Source organism: Hippocampus bargibanti, linkage group LG05, assembly GCF_051943395.1.
Source record: "Hippocampus bargibanti isolate YZ-2025 linkage group LG05, ASM5194339v1, whole genome shotgun sequence".
Classification (NCBI taxonomy): domain Eukaryota; kingdom Metazoa; phylum Chordata; class Actinopteri; order Syngnathiformes; family Syngnathidae; genus Hippocampus; species Hippocampus bargibanti.
This window is the reverse complement of record NC_142738.1, coordinates 18,363,602-18,386,032: the sequence shown is the minus strand read 5'-3', so window position 1 is coordinate 18,386,032 and position 22,431 is coordinate 18,363,602. Positions and strand designations below refer to the sequence as shown.

The 22,431-nt window shown below is 40.3% G+C and overlaps 2 protein-coding genes across 6 annotated transcripts in view; both read left to right on the top strand.

Moving 5' to 3' along the window:
- The window catches only part of bicd1a (BICD cargo adaptor 1a), a 110,123-nt gene extending 97,059 nt beyond the window's left edge, over positions 1 to 13,064 (top strand). For all 3 annotated transcript variants that reach the window (XM_088997107.1, XM_088997105.1, XM_088997106.1), the window contains exons 4-11: positions 826 to 978; positions 1,467 to 1,973; positions 3,584 to 3,976; positions 4,876 to 5,634; positions 6,597 to 6,748; positions 6,830 to 7,040; positions 8,994 to 9,079; positions 11,735 to 13,064. In XM_088997107.1, the coding sequence (XP_088853233.1) occupies positions 826 to 978; positions 1,467 to 1,973; positions 3,584 to 3,976; positions 4,876 to 5,634; positions 6,597 to 6,748; positions 6,830 to 7,040; positions 8,994 to 9,079; positions 11,735 to 11,858 (2,385 nt within the window). In that variant the 3' untranslated portion in view covers positions 11,859 to 13,064. The remainder of the gene's footprint in view (positions 1 to 825; positions 979 to 1,466; positions 1,974 to 3,583; positions 3,977 to 4,875; positions 5,635 to 6,596; positions 6,749 to 6,829; positions 7,041 to 8,993; positions 9,080 to 11,734) is intronic.
- A 4,002-nt stretch (positions 13,065 to 17,066) lies between these two features.
- fgd4a (FYVE, RhoGEF and PH domain containing 4a) overlaps positions 17,067 to 22,431 on the top strand; it is a 64,497-nt gene continuing 59,132 nt past the window's right edge. For 2 of the 3 annotated variants that reach the window (XM_088997103.1, XM_088997099.1), the window contains exon 1: positions 17,068 to 17,356. In XM_088997103.1, coding sequence (XP_088853229.1) covers positions 17,293 to 17,356 — 64 coding nt within the window. In that variant the 5' untranslated portion in view covers positions 17,068 to 17,292. Of the gene's footprint in view, positions 17,357 to 22,431 lie in introns of all 3 variants that reach the window. The other variant, XM_088997094.1, reaches the window with a different exon arrangement.

Below are 22,431 nucleotides of genomic sequence, written 5' to 3'. Positions count from 1 at the left end.
CTCTCGAGGGCCGTTATGAATTTGGGGAACCCATTAGAATGTTTAAATCCCTTCAAATATTACATATAAAGCACACAGCAAATTAATGAATAACTCGTTTTCAAATCTGAAGTCAAGAACAATGACTTTTATTGTGGTTGACATCCAAAAATATGAAATTTTGGCTCAGATTTTAGCAATCATCATGGAATTTAACAAGTTTGAGTTGCTTTCGCGGGCCGAAAAAAATGATGTGGCGGGCCGGATTTGGCCCGCGGGCCTTGACTTTGACACCTGTGATTTAGATGAGCCATACCACCCCCAGTACCATTTAAAAATTACTTAACATAGCATTGCGAAAATATTTCTATGCACAAAAATAATTGGTTACAATTACACATTTTTGGGTAACTTGCATCTTTATTATTTTTACAAATTATCGGACCATATGAGTCTGAACATTTGAACACAGAGGGTTATGTGTATTTTTCACCGATGGTAAATTTCAATTTGTTATTTGTTATTTCGTTTTTTTGTTCTTTTGACTTCAAGACGGTGCCGCAAGAATGGCTGCCTTTCTAGAAGCTCCTGTATTTTGTTTTTCTATTTTCATTTCTTTCATAACTTTGCTGCTGTGAAATGTAAATTTCTCCACTGCGAGACTAAAAAGGCTAATCCAATCCAAAATCCAGTTTGGATTTTTTTCTGAGTTGACTTTGCAATGGCTACAATAAATTACGCCAAGTTTTTGGTTCATGCCATTCCTGTTGCCATGCGTTTGAGGTAACATACAAACCTTAACACAATGAAATTGTTCCATTGTCTCTTCCTGTGCCTGTTCTGCAGACAAATGACATGTTGGAGCTCCAGAGGTGTAGGATGAGGGAAGAGATCAAGGAATATAAATTTAGAGAAACACGGCTGCTTCAGGATTACACGGAGCTTGAGGAGGAGAACATAACCTTGCAGAAATTGGTCTCCACCCTCAAGCAGAGCCAGGTCAGTGGTGAAGACATCTTGCACTCCAATGAATGGGTTGCCATGTCTTTTGGCTTCTCATACTCTTTATTGATAGATAGATAACCCCGCTGTTACACATTCATCTGACATGGCTACAAAAGGCAGTTTAAGCTAACCTGTGTTGTCGTCTACTTTTCTGCACACCACCATTTATGACAGTTTTGTTGTCCGATACAGTGTAGTTAACATTTACAAGATACTGTAGTATGAACTCATTGATATGTATTCTTTGATTGTGGTTATTTTTTTTAAACCTTAATTGTTACCCCTAACCCCCAACACATGCACACACACAAACATGTCTTAGGGATTTGTTATCAATTAAGAAAACAGCATTCTAGCAAATTTGGATTCAAACCATGATACCATGATTTTTTTTTTAGCAATTTCAGTATGTCTTTATAAATGCTGTTCTAATATTCAAGGATGTTTTTCTTTTTCTGGATTTTTCTCTTCGTTCTTCTCAGGTGGAGTATGAGGGTCTCAAGCATGAGATTAAGGTCTTGGAAGAGGAGACTGTTCTTCTCAACAGCCAACTTGAAGACGCTTTACGTCTGAAAGAAATCTCTGCAGGGCAACTGGAAGAGGCCCTGGATGCCCTCAAGAGTGAGCGTGAGCAGAAGAACAATCTGCGAAAAGAGTTGGCCCATTATCTTAGCCTGAGTGACAGCATCTACGGCGCGGGCGCGCACATTGCACTCACTGTCACTGGCGTCGACGGCCTCAAATTCCCGGAGGAGGTCAACGGAAGTGCCGGCGCAAACAGTAGCAAAGGCAGCGTTCTTGGCACTGTCAACGGCAAAAATGACGACTGTTGTCGGCACAACGGTCACCTTCACACAGGTGCCATGTTGGCCAAAATGAACGGAGACTATCGTGCGGGCAGAAAGAGCGAGGTTCTGCACCCGGGACCTGACCTTTTCAGTGAGCTCAACCTGTCAGAGATGCAGAAGCTCAAACAGCAGCTCATACAGGTCAGTGAAGGAAGTCGACTGTGGTATGCTGGATCACACTTTTGGCAGCCACTTGATGTTTTCTTATTATTATGATAACAACGGCAAGTCCATCCAATAGAAAGATGATTCTGAGAAATCTGTGTTTGTGTGTCGAACTCATGGATATCTGATGGATAGAGAGTGAGAGGACTCATAAAACCAAATAAATTAATTTAATTAGCTGTGCTTCACTGGATGCTTGGTTAATTCAGATGTCAGCATGTTGCTTTAATCCACATGAACACACAAGATTAGTGTTGATAAAAAGTTTCTGACAAAAAAATGACAAAATTGCCGACACACTGTTTTTTACCCTTTAATACAAGTTGATATCTTTACAGTGGAAAAGATAAATCATATGTTATTATGACGTGACTCCCTTAAGCTGTTTCAGTAAGTCAGTCTAAATATCGTTAGTGACAAAGTTCTGTTCACTTAAAAAGAGAAACTGACATTTGGCATTTGCAATGTTGCTGTCACGGTTTGCAAGGTGGTGATGGCAGTTGGGGATCCCAAAAAGCAGGCAGGAGGGAGCAGCAGGTTGTGTTTGACAAATTGTATTAAAATAAAGTCAGCAGGAACAAAATCTAAAACATCAAAATCATCTGAACAGAAAATACAAAGCATCAAAAGAAAACCAAGAGTAAAGGTCTGCCAACCTGAAACAAACCTGACAGGGTGCAGCAAACAGATGCACAGCATACACAATGCACTGCACAATGCAATGACCCGACACCGAATGGTCGTGCCGGGAGTTTTTTGACTGCCACTGATTGGAACGACCAGCACCTGCGCGGCTGCAGGCAGGGCCGACAGCACTAATCGTTGGTCGCCAATCAGAACGTGGCAGTCTGCCACTGATCGACACGACCAGCACCTGTGCAGGTGCAGGCGGGGCCGACAGCGCCACCCGTTGGTCGCCAACCAGAAAATGATAGTTGCTCAAATCATTGCATGTTTTAAAACTAGGCAGCAGCGGAGAACAATTGTGATGCATATGCGCAGGTCATTGGGAGTGCTGTCAGGATGATTAGGATGTGATCGGCACAGTAAAAAGATGCAGAGAAGAGTGGCATGTTCCACTTTTGGACTACAAATACAAAGCCGTTAATGTGCCACTATCATGCATACTTAGGGCATGAGAAGCACAATTTCATATGACAATATGTCTGCAGTATGGACAAACGTCTTGAGGAAATAAAAAAACAACAACAAATCAATAAATTAATCACCTGACGCTTCTCCCTGCCAATGTGATGGGAAACTTTGATGGAGAAATTTGGTCACGCACACCCTTTCATGAAATGACTATTGCTACAGAAATCGGGTCGCTCTCTCAGTTCACTGCCACTTAGATTTTTGGGCAGTTCATTTGCACAGTAACAAATATAGATCACTACTAGACCCCAAATGTTTCTTGGTGTTGAAGATTAACACATTTTACAGATGTTGAAGTCTCTTCATGAAGATGCGTCAGCAGTACCGTCGTCATAAGCACTTTCTGGTTTTCTCATTCATTTTTGAAGCACAACATCCATCTCAACATAATTTTGCAAAATTCATTCATGAACACTAATTCTGTCCTTCAGATAGAACGTGAGAAAGCGGCACTGCTCATGAACCTGCAAGAATCGCAGACCCAGCTGCAACACACACAAGGCGCCCTAACGGAGCAGAGTGAGCGTTTCCATCGCCTCACAGAGCACGTCAACGCTATGAAGCATCTTAACGGTGGTAAAGGGCTGGATGACCCTCAAGACACTGACAAACCTGCCGACGGTACAATGTCCCCTCAAGCTAATGGTCACTGCGACATGGACGTACATGGGTTTGAGATCCTGGAGTGTAAATATAAGGTGGCGGTGACAGAGGTGATCAACCTGAAAACAGAGCTAAAGGCCTTGAAGGAGATTTACAGCCAGGCTACAAAGGAGCAAGCAGATGCTCACAGTGACGACAGAATACGTGCGCTGGGTGAACAGGTTTGTCGTCACCATTTAGAAAAAAAAACTTGCATATACTTTTATGTGGTCATGCTGTCAATTATAAAAGTGCCATTGTGCAGCAGGACAGCCCGGTGGTCCAGGTGTTCGTGCATAGACCTCACAGTGCAGAGGTCATAGGTTCAGTCCCCGCTGCGGCATCCCTGTGTGGAGTTTGCATGTTCTCCATGGGCCCTTCATGGGTTTTGTCCGGGTACTCCAGTTTTGTCCCACGTTCTAAAAACATGCATGGCAGGCTGATTGAACACTTCAAATCGTCCCTGGGTGTGAATGTGAGCATAGACGGTTGTTGGTCTCTGTGTGTCCTGTGATTGGCTGGCAACCAGTTCAGGGTGTCCCCCGCCTACTGCCAAAGATGACTGAGTTAAGCTCCAGCACACCCGCAACCCTAGTGAGGATAAAACGGTTCAGAAAAAATGAATGTATTTTACCCAATTACGATACTTTACAGTGGAACCAATATCAACACCATTTTTAATGTCACTTGTTAATTTGTGAATAAGGTCAAATTGTTTATTAGAAAATCTTTGAGCGCTATATGACAAAATAAGGTATCTAAAAAGTTAATCACTCTTCACGTAAGATTAAAATTAAAAAAAACACCCTGTCGGTATCTTGTTGTTGCTAGGTTCACAGGTAATTCGGCTTCCCCCAATATGACAACAATGTGCAGGTTTGGTTAAATGAAGATGCAAAATTTTTCATGGGTGTGAATGTGAATGATTGTCTGCATACATTACCAGTCAAAATTGTGGAAACCGTCATTGAACATCATGAGAAATGAGTCCCGAGTGGTGACCCGACACCATGTAATTTTTATCATTGTATTTATTATTTTTTTATTGCTGCCGGTTCATCACAGTTCACGTTGTATTCAGGTAACCCATTTGGAGAACAGTTTACAGGAAGGTCGAGAGAGGGCGGTGAGCTTGGAGGCGGATCTACATGCTGCTGTGAACACTGCCGCAGAGACTCAGGTCCTACTAAACACGGCACAGGACGAGTTGGTGACGTTCAGCGAGGAGCTTGCACAGCTCTACCACCACGTGTGCCTCTGCAATAACGAGACACCCAACCGCGTCATGCTGGACTATTACCGGCAGAGTAGAGTCACACGCAAAGGAGGCCTCAAAGGCTCTGAAGACCCCCGGGCTTTACTTTCACCCCGCCTTGCTCGACGCCTGGCTGCGGTTTCGGCACTCTGTTCTTCTGAGGCTCAGCGAAGTCCATTGAACTCCCCGTCCAAAGATTTCCAACACAGTGACACAACAACCAATGCAGCGGACTCTCCCATTCATCACGATAGCCCAACCTGCAACACCACCAGCTCTCTTGCGGCCAACACAGCCCCTTGCCTATCACAGATGCCCTCCGAGGCAGGGGGAGACCTACGGAAGGAGCCAATGAATATCTACAACTTGAATGCCATTATTAAAGATCAGATCAAGCACCTGCAGAGGGCTGTGGACCGCTCCTTGCAACTGTCCAGGCAGAGAGCTGCAGCCAGAGAGCTTGCACCCACGCTCGATAAAGACAAGGAAGTGTGTCTGGAGGAAATTTTGAAGCTCAAGTCGCTTCTCAGTACCAAAAGAGAGCAGATAGCCACACTCAGGCTGGTTTTGAAAGCCAACAAACAGGTAAGAAGCCAAAACTCTTTGTAACAAGAAAACACCACAAAAAGAAATAAAACCCAAATTTGTTTTCAAAAATAATCATAATCAGAATCAGAATCAGATTGTATAATAGATAATCTAACAGATAATGTTGTTATTGTGGTTTACATGGGACAATTTGATATTTTGGTTCGACTTTAACCAACATCGTAGAATTTCACAAGTTTTATTTGCTTTCTGCGGGCCGAATAAAATGATGTGGTGGGCTAGATTTGGCCCCCGGGCCTTAACTTTGACCCCTGTGATGTTGATCATATTTAGACAAAAAATAACACTTTACACAGAAACAATTACATTTCAGCTGAGTCCACTCAGGTCGCACTCTTCATCTTGCCTCTTTTGCAGCAAGACATAAGTCAAATATGTTTCAGTAGAATGTAAAAAAGTATAAATGTGTCCATAAATATAAAAAAGTCCAGTGACTGAAATAATGAGAATCTTGTCTCAATCACTGGATAGATGTCCAAAGGCATGCAATTTGTTTGTTTTTTTGTATTTTAGCTCGCCTGATAATAATAATAATAATAATAATAATAATAATAATAATAATAATACAGTAAAGTCTCGTTATATCGATATTCAAGGGAGTCCGAAAAAATATCGATATAACCGGGACTATCGATATATCCGACCCTGTTTGCATGTAATTTTCTCCGTGCGTGCATAGAAATAGTATCGATATAACCGGGACTATCGATATATCCGATATCGATATAACGAGACTTTACTGTAATAATAATAATAATACATTTGATTTACAAGCCCCAATCAAAGCACCCAAGGACACTTTACAATTAAAGAACAATAAACACCAGAACAATAAAGCCATAAATAATATGATAAAAAAATAAAAGAGCCAATAACTTAACTGTGAATGCAATGGTGCCGTCATGTGCGTTCTACACTTGTGACTGTCCACATTCCAGACAGCAGAGGTAGCACTGGCAAACCTGAAGAGCAAGTATGAAAATGAAAAGGCCATGGTGACAGAGACGATGATGAAGCTGAGGAACGAGCTGAAGGCCCTCAAAGAAGACGCCGCCACCTTCTCCTCACTCAGAGCAATGTTTGCAACCAGGTGAGTCATTGGTGGATTTTTTTTCCCCCTTTTGGTTTGAAGAAACGTTGTGGTTGAGTCTGTTTTTCTGTATCTTTGCAGATGTGATGAATATGTTAACCAGCTGGATGAGATGCAGAGGCAACTTGCAGCAGCAGAGGATGAAAAGAAGACATTAAACTCTCTCCTCCGTATGGCCATTCAGCAGAAATTGGCCTTGACCCAACGGCTGGAGGATCTGGAGTTTGACCATGAGCAGATCCATCGTGGTCGCGGTGCTAAAGTGCCCAAGATAAAAAGCAGCCCACCAAAAGTAAGTGGCACACAATTTACTCAGATGGGCTGTGATCATTCAAAACCATTTTATTACACTAGAGCAAGGGTCGGGAACCTTTTTGATTAAGAGCGCCATAAAAGTAAAATATTTAGAAATGTTTTTCAGCGGCGCCAGACACGCGCGGCCACTTTTCAACAAAATGTCAGAATGTATTATTTAAAATTTTGTGATCATACTGACCGTTAACATGAATGGTTTACCGTTCCTCATGATTGGTGAAAATCCAGCCAAACAATCGGAATGAAAGTCAACTTGCCGGGTCCATAGGCAAAGTTACTGCGAACTAGCCTGCACACGGCTCATTAGCTTCCACACTTGCTATCTGCAATGCACTTCTCGCAGAAGTATATTAATGCAAACGTTAACATGGGGCTTGTTTAAATATCACTGACATTCGACTGTTTCGTTGATGTTATTGCTTCATTGCAAATTAGAATCGCAAATCCTCCGGTGCATTCAAGCTGGAGCGTACTCGTCATTTTTTTTTTTTTTAATCGTCGGGCTCATTTAACGGGCCGTTTACCTGTTTCAACATGACGGCCAGTATCATCCAATCAAAATTGTGCTTTCCGCCAACTGCAGCCCCAACAGGGAATGAACGGTGAAAAAGCAAGAATACAGTAACGTCTCGTTATATCGATATCGGATATATCGATAGTCCCGGTTATATCGATACTATTTCTATGCACGCACGGAGAAAATTACATGCAAACAGGGTCGGATATATCGATAGTCCCGGTTATATCGATATTTTTCAGACTCCCTTGAATATCGATATAACGAGACTTTACTGTATATACATATACATACATACATACATACATACATACATACATACATACATACATACATACATACATACATACATACAGTAAAGTCTCGTTATATCGATATTCAAGGGAGTCCGAAAAAATATCGATATAACCGGGACTATCGATATATCCGACCCTGTTTGCATGTAATTTTCTCCGTGCGTGCATAGAAATAGTATCGATATAACCGGGACTATCGATATATCCGATATCGATATAACGAGACTTTACTGTACATACATACATACATACATATACATATACATATACATATACATATACATATACATATACATATACGTACATATACATATACATATACATATACATATACATATACATATACATATACATATACATATACATATACATATGTATGGCTCTTTTGGCCATAGGTTCCCAACCCCCGCACTAGAGGTAGAGATGAAATAAAGTGAAAATGACCACGTTTTTTTTCGACATGTTTTGGTAGTATGCAGTGCTCCCTTCCGACAAAAGCTGTGGACTGCAGTATGATTCTGCAACTTTTAATCCTGGAATTCCATTTCAATAACTCCACCCTATTTGAATTAGCTCCTTTATAATTTACTCGTCCGATAGTGCATTTACAAGTTTCTTCGTAGAATACTTTTAACCTTCAGAAGTATCAGAAAGAAAATGTTTCAAATAAATACACACAGTACAATACAATACAAGCAGGGCGGGGGTGGGGGGGTCAAATATAAAAAAGTATTCTATGCACAACAGAAATTGTCAGGAGACTGCACAAAAAAGTTTCATAAAAAGAACTGTACATAGTGAAAAGTATAACAATATATAAAAGTATAAAAAGCACATTTTTTACATACATACAGTAAAGTCTCGTTATATCGATATCGGATATATCGATAGTCCCGGTTATATCGATACTATTTCTATGCACGCACTGAGAAAATTACATGCAAACAGGGTCGGATATATCGATAGTCCCGGTTATATCGATATTTTTTCGGACTCCCTTGAATATCGATATAACGAGACTTTACTGTATATGATATTTTACACTCACGCTGTGATTTGTCTGTCTGTCTAATAAACCGTGAGCATCACCGCTACATGTATGTGTCTAATGTGTCAGTTTCTTGTAGATTGTCAGCAGCCTGCTGCCACAGTATCGTCACTCCCCACAAAGCTAAGACAAGAGGGAATTTTCTTTGCATACAGGTAAAACGCTGTACCATAGTTCTCTTACTACTTAGAGCAAGGGTTACGGAAACTATTTCCTCGATACTGGTTAATATGTATTCCAAAAGTTTGAGATTTCTGAAAACGTACACTTACCAATTAAATGGCATTATTTCATGTGCAATTACAAGCAATCTATCAATGTGAAGATATTTATCATGCTCATGATTTCCCAGCATCATTTTCAACAACACTTTCAAAATCTATGCAGTTGTTTCCTTTTTGAAATGATCCCTTCAAGAAAGTCAGAGGAAAACCTAATGCCGCCATTTTGGGATTATTATTATCACATGGTTGTTGTGGAGTAAAGCCAGTCTGGCAGCTAAATTAAAGGACGACCGACGTCTCCGGACAAGTTGCGTCCATAATTTGTAAAATGGCTTCAAATGACTTCTACTGAGCGTATTTTAAAAAGATTCCACCACATATAGCTATATTTTACGTTTTAAGACTCGCGCGGAATATTCCGGAAGTCTTGTTTTTGAGTTGGTGACGAGTCCGTACGTGACGTCACTAAAGGAACGCCCCCTGACCGAAAAAAAGACACAATGTAGCAGTCCTTCAATCAAGTCAATGTATTTTGCTGTATTGTTTGGTCTGAAAACCTTGTATTGCACCCAAAAGCCGCCAGAAGAGGGTGTCCAAGCTCCATATAAGGAATTTATCAGCCTGTGGAAACGGAGGTGGCCACAGGAGGTCGCCATTTTGTGCCTCTTTTCTGGTGATCGTTTCTCCCCAATGTTGCCTCAAAATGGCATGGAATAAATTCGATAATCGATTGCAACCATGTATGCTTTCCTCTTCAGAACTATTTGAATCATATTCATAACTGGAGGTGAAACAAGAAAGCATATTCTCCGAATCTGAAGCCATTGTTTTGATTCTCAAGCAATGCAAGACGTCTTGGCGTGACATCACAAACTGGGGGCGGGACTTTCTGAAAATGCCCAATTCGCAGCTCAATTTTTTGCAGATTTTGGACACTTTAAGTCATTTTTATTGGTGTTTTGCATTTGAATAAAAATATCATACTGCTTGTTTTGGCTATTTTGGATGCTATAAAACGTTTTTCTGATCTCAGTTAAGAAACAAAAAAGTGACGTCGGTTGTCCTTTAAATTGAACAGACAAGAATAAGGAAATAACAGCTCCATGAATGCAAATATTTACCTTCAAAAAATAGGTACTCAGTTTCGCCAAAATTGTAGAATACAATTTGGGTCGGTCTAAGACGGGTGTCAAAGTATTTTTTTTTTCTTCTGCGGGCCACATTGTAGGTACGGTTTCCTCTCGAGGGCCATTGCGAATTTGGGGAAATCATTACAATGTTTCATCTCCTCTACATGTTACATACAAAACGTACAACAAATTAATGAATAACTAGTTTTCAAAGCTGAATAAAAAAAACAATAATAACTGTTATTGTGGTTTACATACGGCAGTTTGAAATTTGGGTTCGGACTTTAACAAGCATCATGGCACTTGAGATGCATGATTTGCTTTTGCGGGCTGAATAAAATGATGTTGCAGGCCAGATTTGTCAGGCCTTGACTTTGACACCTGTGATCTAGGAGGTATTGACTTCAGAGCTGTTTGCTTGATTTAGTTAGTTAGTCAAGCACTAGCTGTAAATACTGTATTTTAAAGGACAACCAACACCATTTTTTTGTTTCCTAACTGACATCAGAAAAACGTTTCATAGCATCTAAATCACCCAAAACACGAAGGCTGATATTTTTAGTCAAATGCAATACACCAATAAAAATGACTTAAAGTGTCCCAAAACTACTTCAAAATGACCTCAGAAATTGCAAGTTTCAGAAGGTCCTGCCCCCTTGTTTGTGACGTCACACCAGGACGTCCTGCCTTGCTCTAGAATCAAAACAATGGCTTCAGATTCGGAGAAGGTGCTTTCTTGTTACTCATCCAGTTATGAATATGATTCAAATAGTTCTGAAGAGGAAAGCATAAATGTTTGCCATCGATTAAAGAAGATGTTCCGTATCATTTTGAGGCATCTGGACTCCAATGTAGCGCCCAGAAAATGCACAAGATGGGGCCTAAGCTCCGTTGGAAATGGGCTGATTTGTCTGCTGGGAATTTGTGTCAGCTAGTATCAAATAGTAGTCTTCGTGCAACACACGATTCACCATCGCATTATTTTTGTGTTTTCTTTCTAATTTCTCCATCAACACGGATCAACATGAAGTTTTCAGACCAAACAAAGTACCCAAAATGCATTGTGTGTCGCTTTCTCGGTCAGGGGCGTTCCTGATGTGACATCACGTCAGGCATCGTCATCAACTCGAAAACAAGACTTTGTGAATATTCAGCGCAAGTCTTAAAACGTAAAATATAGCTATATGCTGTGGAATCTTTGTAAAATACGCTTAGCAGAAGTCATTTGAAGTGATTTTACAAATTATGGACACGACTTGTACGGAGGCGTCGGTTGCCCTTTAAGTGTTTCCACCTTTTGCTGAGTGGCGGTTCAGTTCCGTCATTTGGTGTTTTATGCAGGAAACCTGTCTGATTTGGATTTCTTAATCCTCCAAAAGAAAATGCTGTTGATTCCTTGTTGTCCAACCACCCCACCGCATATATTTAAACAGTTTGTGTTTCTGCATTCTTTCAGTCCTAAATTTCACGCTGATCTTCAAGAACACAAAACAGTTTTGTCCAACGGCAGGAGTCGTCTTTTCTCTTCTTTTGACCTACGTGACTGCCTGACCCACCAACCCAAGCCACCTAGCACCTAGCCCTGTACATGTTGGCTGTCGCCTGGGAGCGGCGCTCCGATGCAGCTCTTTGAAGCCTGACAAAGATGTCACTGGATATTATGACCAATGTTCCCTGTCACAAGAGACAGGCACACACAAATGAGACAAATCACATGACTCTTTGCGCCTATTTGTATGTACCTTAATGATTAATTGAGTGATGAGTTATTTATTTGATATTTATTCATTTTGAAATGGTGTTTTTTCTCTTGGCTCGTCATTCCTCAACTGTAATCACATTTTGAAAGAAACCCAAAGAAAACAGTATTAGAGGGAGATTTTATCAGTGTTAAAGAATATCCTGTGGTGGTCATAGCAGAATTTAAAGGATCATCCTAGTCTTTTTTAGGATGCTTAAGTTTTTATGTTTTTTTAATTGATAGTTTTATTTTATTTTAGAGCAGCCTCAAGGGATGTGACGACATCCGTGCTCGGCTCAGTTCTCTTTAGAGACTGAGTGAGATCAGTGTGTTTGAAAGTAGGTATGCTGACATGAGATTCAAGTGACCATGTAGGGACCAAACTGTTGTTATTTTTTTGTTTGTTTGTTTTTTGTGTCAACAGTAATTTAACAAGGTGCCCCTCTTGTGTGTCACTATTTCTTTTTTTCATGTCGTAAAACAACTAATGCCTCTTCTGTTGAAATGCTTCCTACACACAATATGCAGTACTGTCCAAGCACAACTGAGCACTATGCATCCAGCAAAATAAAGAAAGTACAGTCAAATCCATGACAAACTCTCCACCTGCAGTAAAACAATATTTCCGACTTCATCATGAAGACACTAAGAGTAAACTTTAAAATGTTCTTAAGCGAGTTGTTTCTCACAATGACTACACCAACCGTAGAAGTTCTGATCTGACAACTGACTGGAATTGGAAATCTTTTTAACGTGAGTCATTTTCCCCCCGATTTTTGTAGCCTCTTGCAGTTTTTGAAGTAACGTCTACCCGGAGGCCCAGGGCGTACAACTTTTACGTCGGCCCGGGTTACCGACCACTTCTTCAAGAAAAAAAAAACTAAAGATTTTTTTTCAAATCAAACGTCTGTTTTATTCAATAAAGCAAAAGCTACAAGCAAACCGCTACAAGCCACGTGGCCTCCTCTTTCAAAACTTTCAAGTACACTTTTCAGTCACGGTATAGTCCAAAGCACGAAAAAGGCTTCTGATTGGCTGCCGTGCCGAGTATGCGTTTGTATATATATATATATATATATATATATACACACATATTACGTTATATATGTGTGACGGGTGTCACAACAGTGACTGTCTTCATCTCCACGATGCTGCTGTATTAATGAAGACGAGACGCGTGGATGTGTCTTTTTATTTCTTTTATTTCTGCAACACAGTATGGCAGAAGGGATGGGTGAAGTCGCATGGGTTTCGTCTTGTGATTAACCTGAATCTCCTCGAGATTGTTCTTAAATGCAAAACATTGTAGATAACAAAACAGAATTAACAACGTGTGATCGTATAGTGGTTATTTACAGAAAAAGAGAATACAACACAAGTTCACTGTTATTTACTAGATGTCCCTGAACGCATCATGGGCGGAGACTCAGCAGAACACGCGGTGCGCTTGTAATGGCTGGCGCACAGTTCAACCAGCCACGGACACTCACGGGCAAATGAGACACGACACAAGAAACTAAATATTGTTCAATAAAAACGAAATGAAACAATTATTACCTGCAACACAGTATGGCAGAAGGGATGGGTGAAGTCGCATGGGTTTCGTCTTGTGATTAACTGCGCAATAGAAAAGCACTATGAAGCTAAGTTCCACTCGACAAAACGTGAAGTAAATAATGACACAAAAAGTAATCTGGACTCGAATGAATAAGGGAACTAATTAGATAACACTAGACAGTAAAAAAGGGGAAACAAAATAAGATATTGTCATGAAAATGCGCGTTAATCAAGACCAACAGAAAATTGCGACTCACCCTGAATCTCCTCGAGATTGTTCTGGAAACTATGGGCGGGACATAGTGCCACACTGTGTGCCGTTGCGTCACTTCCTTCATAATTTAATAATCTAAGCGCACAACTCCGTTACATACACCCCCCTTAAATTATGCAGAAGTGAGGCAACATACACACGGAAGACAACAAAAAGACCAACAGGCAAAATAGACAAGGTTATCGGGCAAGGATGTACAAAAATGCTGTCTAATTATGTCACTCATCTGACCAACTACGTCAGGTGACCGGAGTAAGGGATCTGTCGCCGGTGTGTCAGGGTCTGTGTGCTCGTCGGAGATGCACTGTACTGGGTCTGGGAAGGAACTCTGTCCCCACTAACATAAGTGGCCTCAGCTCGCACCTGCCCATTCCCCTCTGTACAAACTACATCACCCTGCATAGCACTACATAACTGTGACAGACTGGAGAAAGGTATCTGTTGCTGGTGTATCAGTTGTGCGCTCGTCGTAGATGCACTGCACTGGGTCTGGGAAGGAACTCTGTCCCCACTAACATAAGTGGCCTCAGCTTGAACCTGCCCATTCCCCTCTGTACAACCTACACCACTCTGGATTGCACTATACAACTGTTACACAGTTGGGAAGCCTCTACCTCTAGCAACACACTCATTCAAAGGTGTGCTACTGGTTAAATGTAAGGAGCTCATTCTTAGACTTAACACACGAAAACACGTACATGAAAAAAAACACACTAATTGCAAAACAGCAGGTCAGACAATTAACACACTACATGTATTTTCAAAACGGGGGTCGACACACCGTCCACCGAGTGATGGGACTGCACAGCGTCTTCATTGTGCAGCATCGCGGTCCCGGTCCGAAGTGGAGAGTCACTTGTGATCCGGGTCACGGCACCAATGTGACGGGTGTCACAACAGTGACTGTCTTCATCTCCACGATGCTGCTGTATTAATGAAGACGAGACGCGTGGATGTGTCTTTTTATTTCTTTTATTTCTGCAACACAGTATGGCAGAAGGGATGGGTGAAGTCGCATGGGTTTCGTCTTGTGATTAACCTGAATCTCCTCGAGATTGTTCTTAAATGCAAAACATTGTAGATAACAAAACAGAATTAACAACGTGTGATCGTATAGTGGTTATTTACAGAAAAAGAGAATACAACACAAGTTCACTGTTATTTACTAGATGTCCCTGAACGCATCATGGGCGGAGACTCAGCAGAACACGCGGTGCGCTTGTAATGGCTGGCGCACAGTTCAACCAGCCACGGACACTCACGGGCAAATGAGACACGACACAAGAAACTAAATATTGTTCAATAAAAACGAAATGAAACAATTATTACCTGCAACACAGTATGGCAGAAGGGATGGGTGAAGTCGCATGGGTTTCGTCTTGTGATTAACTGCGCAATAGAAAAGCACTATGAAGCTAAGTTCCACTCGACAAAACGTGAAGTAAATAATGACACAAAAAGTAATCTGGACTCGAATGAATAAGGGAACTAATTAGATAACACTAGACAGTAAAAAAGGGGAAACAAAATAAGATATTGTCATGAAAATGCGCGTTAATCAAGACCAACAGAAAATTGCGACTCACCCTGAATCTCCTCGAGATTGTTCTGGAAACTATGGGCGGGACATAGTGCCACACTGTGTGCCGTTGCGTCACTTCCTTCATAATTTAATAATCTAAGCGCACAACTCCGTTACATATGTTCCTCGTCTCTTTAAAACTGACATTTATTTTAGGAAATGAACCAGAATTTCTATAGTTTGTGGTGTTATTTCAATTATGACGATTCTGAAATTCCCTCATGTACACTGATTATCAACAAAGTACTGCACATTTGACAAGATACAATGGAGGTGAGTCTTATTTGTGCTTTGATCATCTCCTCTTTCATCTAGAACTGCTTCATGTCACAAAGAGGGTACAGCGAGTGCTGAAGATCTGTGTCTTTGTGTCATCATATTATTTGTTATTTAGTTTTTTTGTTGTTGTTTTTTTTACTTCTAGATGGAGCTGCAAGAGTGGCTGCCTTTCCAGCCGCTCCTGTATTTTTTTTTTCTAGATCTTTCTTTCCTTTCCTCTTCCTATCATAACTTTACTACTGTGTTACTTCCGCGTATCGTGAACGCTGGCGCGAATGGCTGCCGCTGCTCACCCGCACACAAAAAAAAGGTTCTTGTCCCGTGATTGTAAAGTGTCCTTGAGCGTAAATGTATTATTATTATTCTAATACATATTGGCCCATGATATTATTTTGAAAATATTGCATTCAACCTTTGTTCAACTACAACAAAAAGTCAATGTACATGTTTATCTTTGGCATTATGGCTATTTGCAACAATTAATTAAAAAAATGTCCCTTTCCAAAAGTAATATGTAACTGAAGCATCATCGTATTTTGATTTAATACTACATAAGGCACGGCAGCTATTTTATTTTATACCAAAACTATTACTTGAAACTCGCCTGCGAAAATATTGCAAATATGATGTTGACAGTTTGCCCAAGGCAAACAGTATTGATCCTGCAAAAGGTTGGCCACAACAAACATGCGAATCAAACCTCTGAAGATGGAGGACACTGATTCGCTGTGGCGACCCATTGAAGGGAAAAGCCGAAAGGAAAAGAAGAAGATTATTATTATTATTATTATTATTATTATTATTATTATTATTGTTGTTTATTTCATTGGGATTGTGCACATTCATCAACTAATCAGTGTAACTGAGGCACACTCAGCATAAATATCAGTTTCAAGGCAGGTTTCTTAACATAAACAAAATAATACAACACATAAAGTAAATTAATTTTAGCCACATTCCCGCATCCGGTTTAGTCTTTGAAGGCGTAAGAGATGAAAGAGGGGGATTCAAAGGAACCTTTTAACAGTGTATCTGCCGTCATGCCCAAAATATGCACACGTCTGTTACAAGCTAGTTTGCAGTTTACAACCGTGTACATCATAGTGAGAACAGTTTGTAAAACTTTCGCCCCATCACGCGACTAAGTTCAATTAAAATGGAATCTTAAAGACAATTTGTGTTTCTTGAAATGTTTGAAAACAGCAGATGCCTTTCATTGTAAATTGATGGAATCCTCTTAGAAGTTGCCAAATCAAGCAGCAAAAAGTGTAACGTTAGTGAATCGGTAGGTGGAGTCAGACACGTTAATGACAATTACGTCATTAAAGGGAGAAGGAACACTGAAACACCTGACACATTCATACAACTGGACTCCGTTCGTAGAAACGCAACATGTTTTATTCCCTTTTAATCAGAGCTTCTTCCGCGTCATCGCTTTTTTATTAAAAGAACAACATTTTAAAGAACATTTTCAATTTTTTTTGTTTTTGTTATTTTGTTTGTTTTTACCTGTCAGCGGCTGTTTGTGAACACTATTTAATTTGGCTGTCTCGATGGTGGAGGCGTTTGTCACACAGAAGCATGGAGGGCTTTAGCAGAGTCGCTTTTCGCAGGAAACAACAAAGTCTGGATGTCGAAGACACGGGTGAGCTGAGCTTTTCCTCATTTTCTCCCGACAATGTATTTAATTCTGCTTTTCTGCTCCAGGATGACTTGTGTTTATTATTGTCACGATGTGTTTGTGAGTGTGAAAACGAATGCATTGGTTGTGCAAACAGGACAGTTAAACGCTGAGCAGGTATGAATGTTTGCATACAAGTTCCAGCCTGTTAGTATCTGCAAGTGTCTGGCTTTGTTTTTTTTTTTTCCTACTGTGTAATTTACAAAGTAGTCGGTGCGGTGCTTCGATGTGTTACTTTTTAGCTAAGGTTCGGCAGTCTGGTTCTTGCAGTGCTGAATGTTTTGAACCAGTTCCATGGATCAATCTTTCTGCAAGCAAATTAGCAGGGAGTAGCTCATGTTTGAGTTGGCAACTCTGCATGCGCACTCTGCATGTCAAAACATGCTAGAGAGAATTGTGCCTGCACTTGTAAAGCGAACTTTGCTCTGTGTTATAAGTGAAGTTACTTGATTTACACCAGTGACGCCTGATTAGCGCAACTATGCATCGCTCCCCGAGCCTAAACAGCTTAGAACCACGGATTTAAAATTACATCTTAAATTGTAGTATTTGATAAAATGACTTTACTTGATTCCCAATAGTGTATTCACGCACGTTGTTTTTTTTCTCACGGCAGCACTAAAGCAAAACTCTTTCAACGTTTGGACGATACAGAATCAACATAGATTTCAACAATCTCTTACTGACTTGTCAACAAGTAATTGTGATTAGTGAAGCAACAGGAGATTGTTGCACTTCAGTTTTGCCCACTCATAACGAAATAATTTATATCTAAAACCATGTTTTTGCTTCAAAACGTAATTACACATTTCTTAACGCCTAACCATTTTGCGAGTACCTGTGTTAAAACGTCTGCCAAAACAGCCCTGCTTCCAGTACATGTGAATGTTACATTTTTGGTTGTTGTCTAATCAGATTGCATTTTGTATCTCAAGTTATGTTGAGCTAATCTGCCTAGTTAACAATGAGACAGTTTCTTTAACCTATCAGATTTCAAATTCATCTTCCAAGGGCCACCTCCCAAACCATCTCAGAATATGATTTTTTTCTGTCCTCTGATTGATTGGTCAGAGCAAAGCACTCGTTCCAGTCAACCCTTCCAATTAGCAAGACATGTCTGTCACCATGACGACTGAATTATGGCTGTCGTACAAAAGTGGGTATTATTTTCTTTATAAAGACAGAATAATACTGTACTCCTAAATTTATATGGGATATTATTAGATTGTGAATGTGTCCTGAAAGGAGTGAGAGATGAATATATACTGAGAGATGAATATATACTGTTCATTATTTTGATGTAGTTCCTGATGAGCAAACATGAGCAGAGGATGTGAACCAAAAATGAAGATTTTTTTGTCACCTCTTATTTACATTTGTGCTGACTAAGGATGACTGTTCACATTGAACCCTCTTTCTCTGTACCTTGTTGATCCGGTTTGAATTGGCCCACAAATATTTCCGGTTAAGTGCCTTTCAGGGTTGTTTAGACGCTGTGAGCTGTTCGAATGTGTAGTATTGGTAATTCCCTGCATAATCACTTTTATAGACTGTATCCCCAAAGTATTCTTCAAAAGTAGTGGAAAATCGAGTTTATACCATGATAGAGTACTCGAAAAATTCTAGTTGTATTATTTTAATGTCAGTAAAGCAACAAGGATAGCCATACTGTGTTTTTGTTATATTTACTTTAAGTACACTTGTCTTAATTAAAATACATGTACCAGTAATCTTCTCATTTGTTCATTTGTTCAGTATTTGGTAGATTGACCAACGGACATTGATCAGTGTGTTGTAATTATACAACAGTGATGATATTGGAACTGTGTGGTTGGGTCATATTGGATTTTTCTTTTTGTTAAACTGGTGCATGATTGTTATTGTCCGTGATTTTCAAATTTACAAATAAATACATGAAATAAAATGTAAAGCGGTTGGCCCGGTAGTCAAGTGGTTAGCATGCCAACTTCACAGTCCAGAAATTGTGAGTTCAAATCCCGCTGCGGCCTCCCTGTGTGTACTCACTATTCAAAAACAAGTGAGTTGTCAATTGTTTTACTCTCTTTTTAGGCTAATAAAACAAATGGTTATATTATGATGTTTATGTAGTCTATCTGGGCACCCCGCGCATCAACCTCACAGTGCAGAGGTTGTGCGTTCAATCCCTGATTCAGCTTCCCATTGTGACGTTTGCATGTCTCCCAATGCCGGAGTGGGTTTGCTTTGGGTACTCCGGTTTTCTCCCACATTCCCAAAACGTGCATGACAAGCTGAGTGAATTGTCCCTAGGTGTGTCTATCTGGACGGATGGTTGTTTGTCTCTGTGTGACCTGCAATTGGCTGGCAACTGGAGTTACTCTGACGGCAACCTAATTGGCATACAGTGATGGAGCTGTTTATTTAGTTTCTACTTGGACAAAACAGTGGGACTACAGTATTCGAATCACGACTATGTTGGGAGCCATTGTTGTTGTGGTCTGAGTGACACTCATTCATCCTCAGCTGAATGCTGTCCTCTCAGTGCTTTAACTCACATCTGGCAACACTGTTCACACTTTATGATTACTCAAACAAAAACTACATTTATGAACTTTGCACTAATGACGTATACAGCAATCAATCATGATGATGTGTCTTTATTATTATGATGGTTATAGTTTTTGTTAGTTCCTCCCCATGAACCAGAGTGAGCTTGTATTCCCGTGATTTTGAAGGCCAGGGAACATTGCCAAATAAAACAAAATAAGACATTGTTGGCAAGTCTTTCTGTAAATCGTAGGCTTTCCACTAGGTGGCGGTAATCACAGACGAATGTTTCCATCCGCTGTCTTTATCTACTTACATCACTCCTTATGGTGGGAAATTCAGCAGGATTTTTTTTGTTTTTATATTTCCAGCCCTGTTACTCTTGCGTGTCTTTTTTGACATCTCTTGAAATGTGCACACACTATGTGGTTATTCAATCTGCATTAGTCAACCGGCCCACTTCCATTTGCATGATATAAAATCTAACATTTTGAAATGTCAAGAGTATATTTAGAAAATAAAGTATTGACTGTTGATATTTAGAGTCTTTCTGAAGTGATTCTAGCATTTTTGTTTGTGTTTGCGGCGTGTGTGTGTGTGTGTGTGTGTGTGTGTGTGTGTGTGTGTGTGTGTGTGTGTGTGTGTGTGTGTGTGTGTGTGTGTGTGTGTGTGTGTGTGTGTGCGCGTGCGTGTGCGTGTGTGTGTGTGTGTGTGTGGGTGGGCAGGGTAGGTTCATGCGAGAAATAGGTCACGACAGAATATGTTTAACAACAATTGCTTCTGTATTGTAATATAGGTATCATATTTGTGTGCATCATCTCAGTCACCGCAAACATAGTGAAGTGGGCCACCATCCACCTAATGGGGGCGTCCACATTGCCACCACTGTCACCAACTCCCAAAAATGGAGCCGGGTGTGCTTTTCTATTTCAAATGAGCCCCATTTTGGTTTCTGAACTGTGATGTTGTGAGCTCCACCGCGATCCTGAGCGAAATGACATATTTCTGCAAAGCAATGTTGTTCATTTGAGAACTGTAAACAACACATTGGTTTCCATTGAGGTTCCCGGAGTTAGATTTCATAATAGATATTGGTGATATAAACAACATCTTGATGTCAAAGTCAAGGCCCGGGGGCCAAATCTGGTCCTACACATCATTTTATGCGGCCCGCGAAAGCAAATCAAGCATGTCAGGTGCCATGATACTTGCTAATGCTTGTTAAAGTCCAAACCAAAATCGTTGTATGTAAACCACAATAACAGTCATTATAATTGACTTTAAATGTGAATTTATTTATTATTGACGTTAAATGTGAAAACTAGTCATTTATCAATTTGTAGTGCGCTGTATGTCAGATGTGGAGGGGATGAAACATTCTATTGGCTTCCCCAAATTCATAACAGCCCTTAAAAGGAAACCGTAGCTACAATGTGGCACTTAGCCAAAAATGAATTTGACACCTTTGAACTACATCAATACTGAGCCATCATAGAAGATAGTGTTATCTGCTAATGAGTAAAAACAAAGAATGGGAACATTATGCATCCAATTGCAAAAATTGGGGTTTCACATTCTTTTGTCTTGGCAATTCGTATGAAGCATTCCCAAAAGTGTGACAGTACAGATAAAATGTGATTATGAAATTCAAATGAATTTAAATCATTTTGGATAAGGCACCCATTGTAGCACTACACACATATTTTGTTTCTATTCTGAGATGGGAGGCCACGTGCTAAGAAAGACAACAAAGGTGTTCTGAAACAATTGTAATCGTCATTGCAGATTCCTGCTCTGTCCTCACTTGAACCACTGTCACTGATCTATATAATCCCCAGCACCAGACAAGTTGAGCCGCTCAAGGACATTTGCATAATTACACACTTGTGGTACAACAAATACAGCGACTTCTTCTTTTCCTTTCGGCTTTTCCCTTGAAGGGGTCGCCACAGCGAACCAGTGTCCTCCATCTTCAGAGGTTTGATTTGCATGTTTGTTTTGGCCAAGCTTTTACGTCGGATGCCCTTCCTGACACAACCCTCTGTATTTTTCCGGGCTTGGGACCGGCACAAGAAGACATTGGCTTATGTCCCCTTGTGGCTACAGAACAAGACTTTAAAATGACACTTTAAAAAAAAGACACTTTAAAATGTTTCACTGATTTTCCGCCTCAATTGTACAACTGCTCTCGTATTTTATTCCTCCACTGATCACTTTAGCTCTGCTTCATACTTTGCATATTGTCTCACGGTTGTTCCTGAGAGGTACCACTTACATTAAGAAATGCCCTTCCATACTTATTTGCCATATCTTTTTTTTATGTGATACAAGTGCAGCGTGTTCTACCAGAGACAAATTCCTGGTGTGTTCTACATACTGTGCCAATGAAGCTGATTCTGATTCTCATTCAATTAACCACATTTGGATTGTTGCTGTAACATTTTGTCTATCGCAGTTGGTGTAATCGAACTGATTTGTGCACGAGATTGGGTGTCGAACGCTACCACAGAATT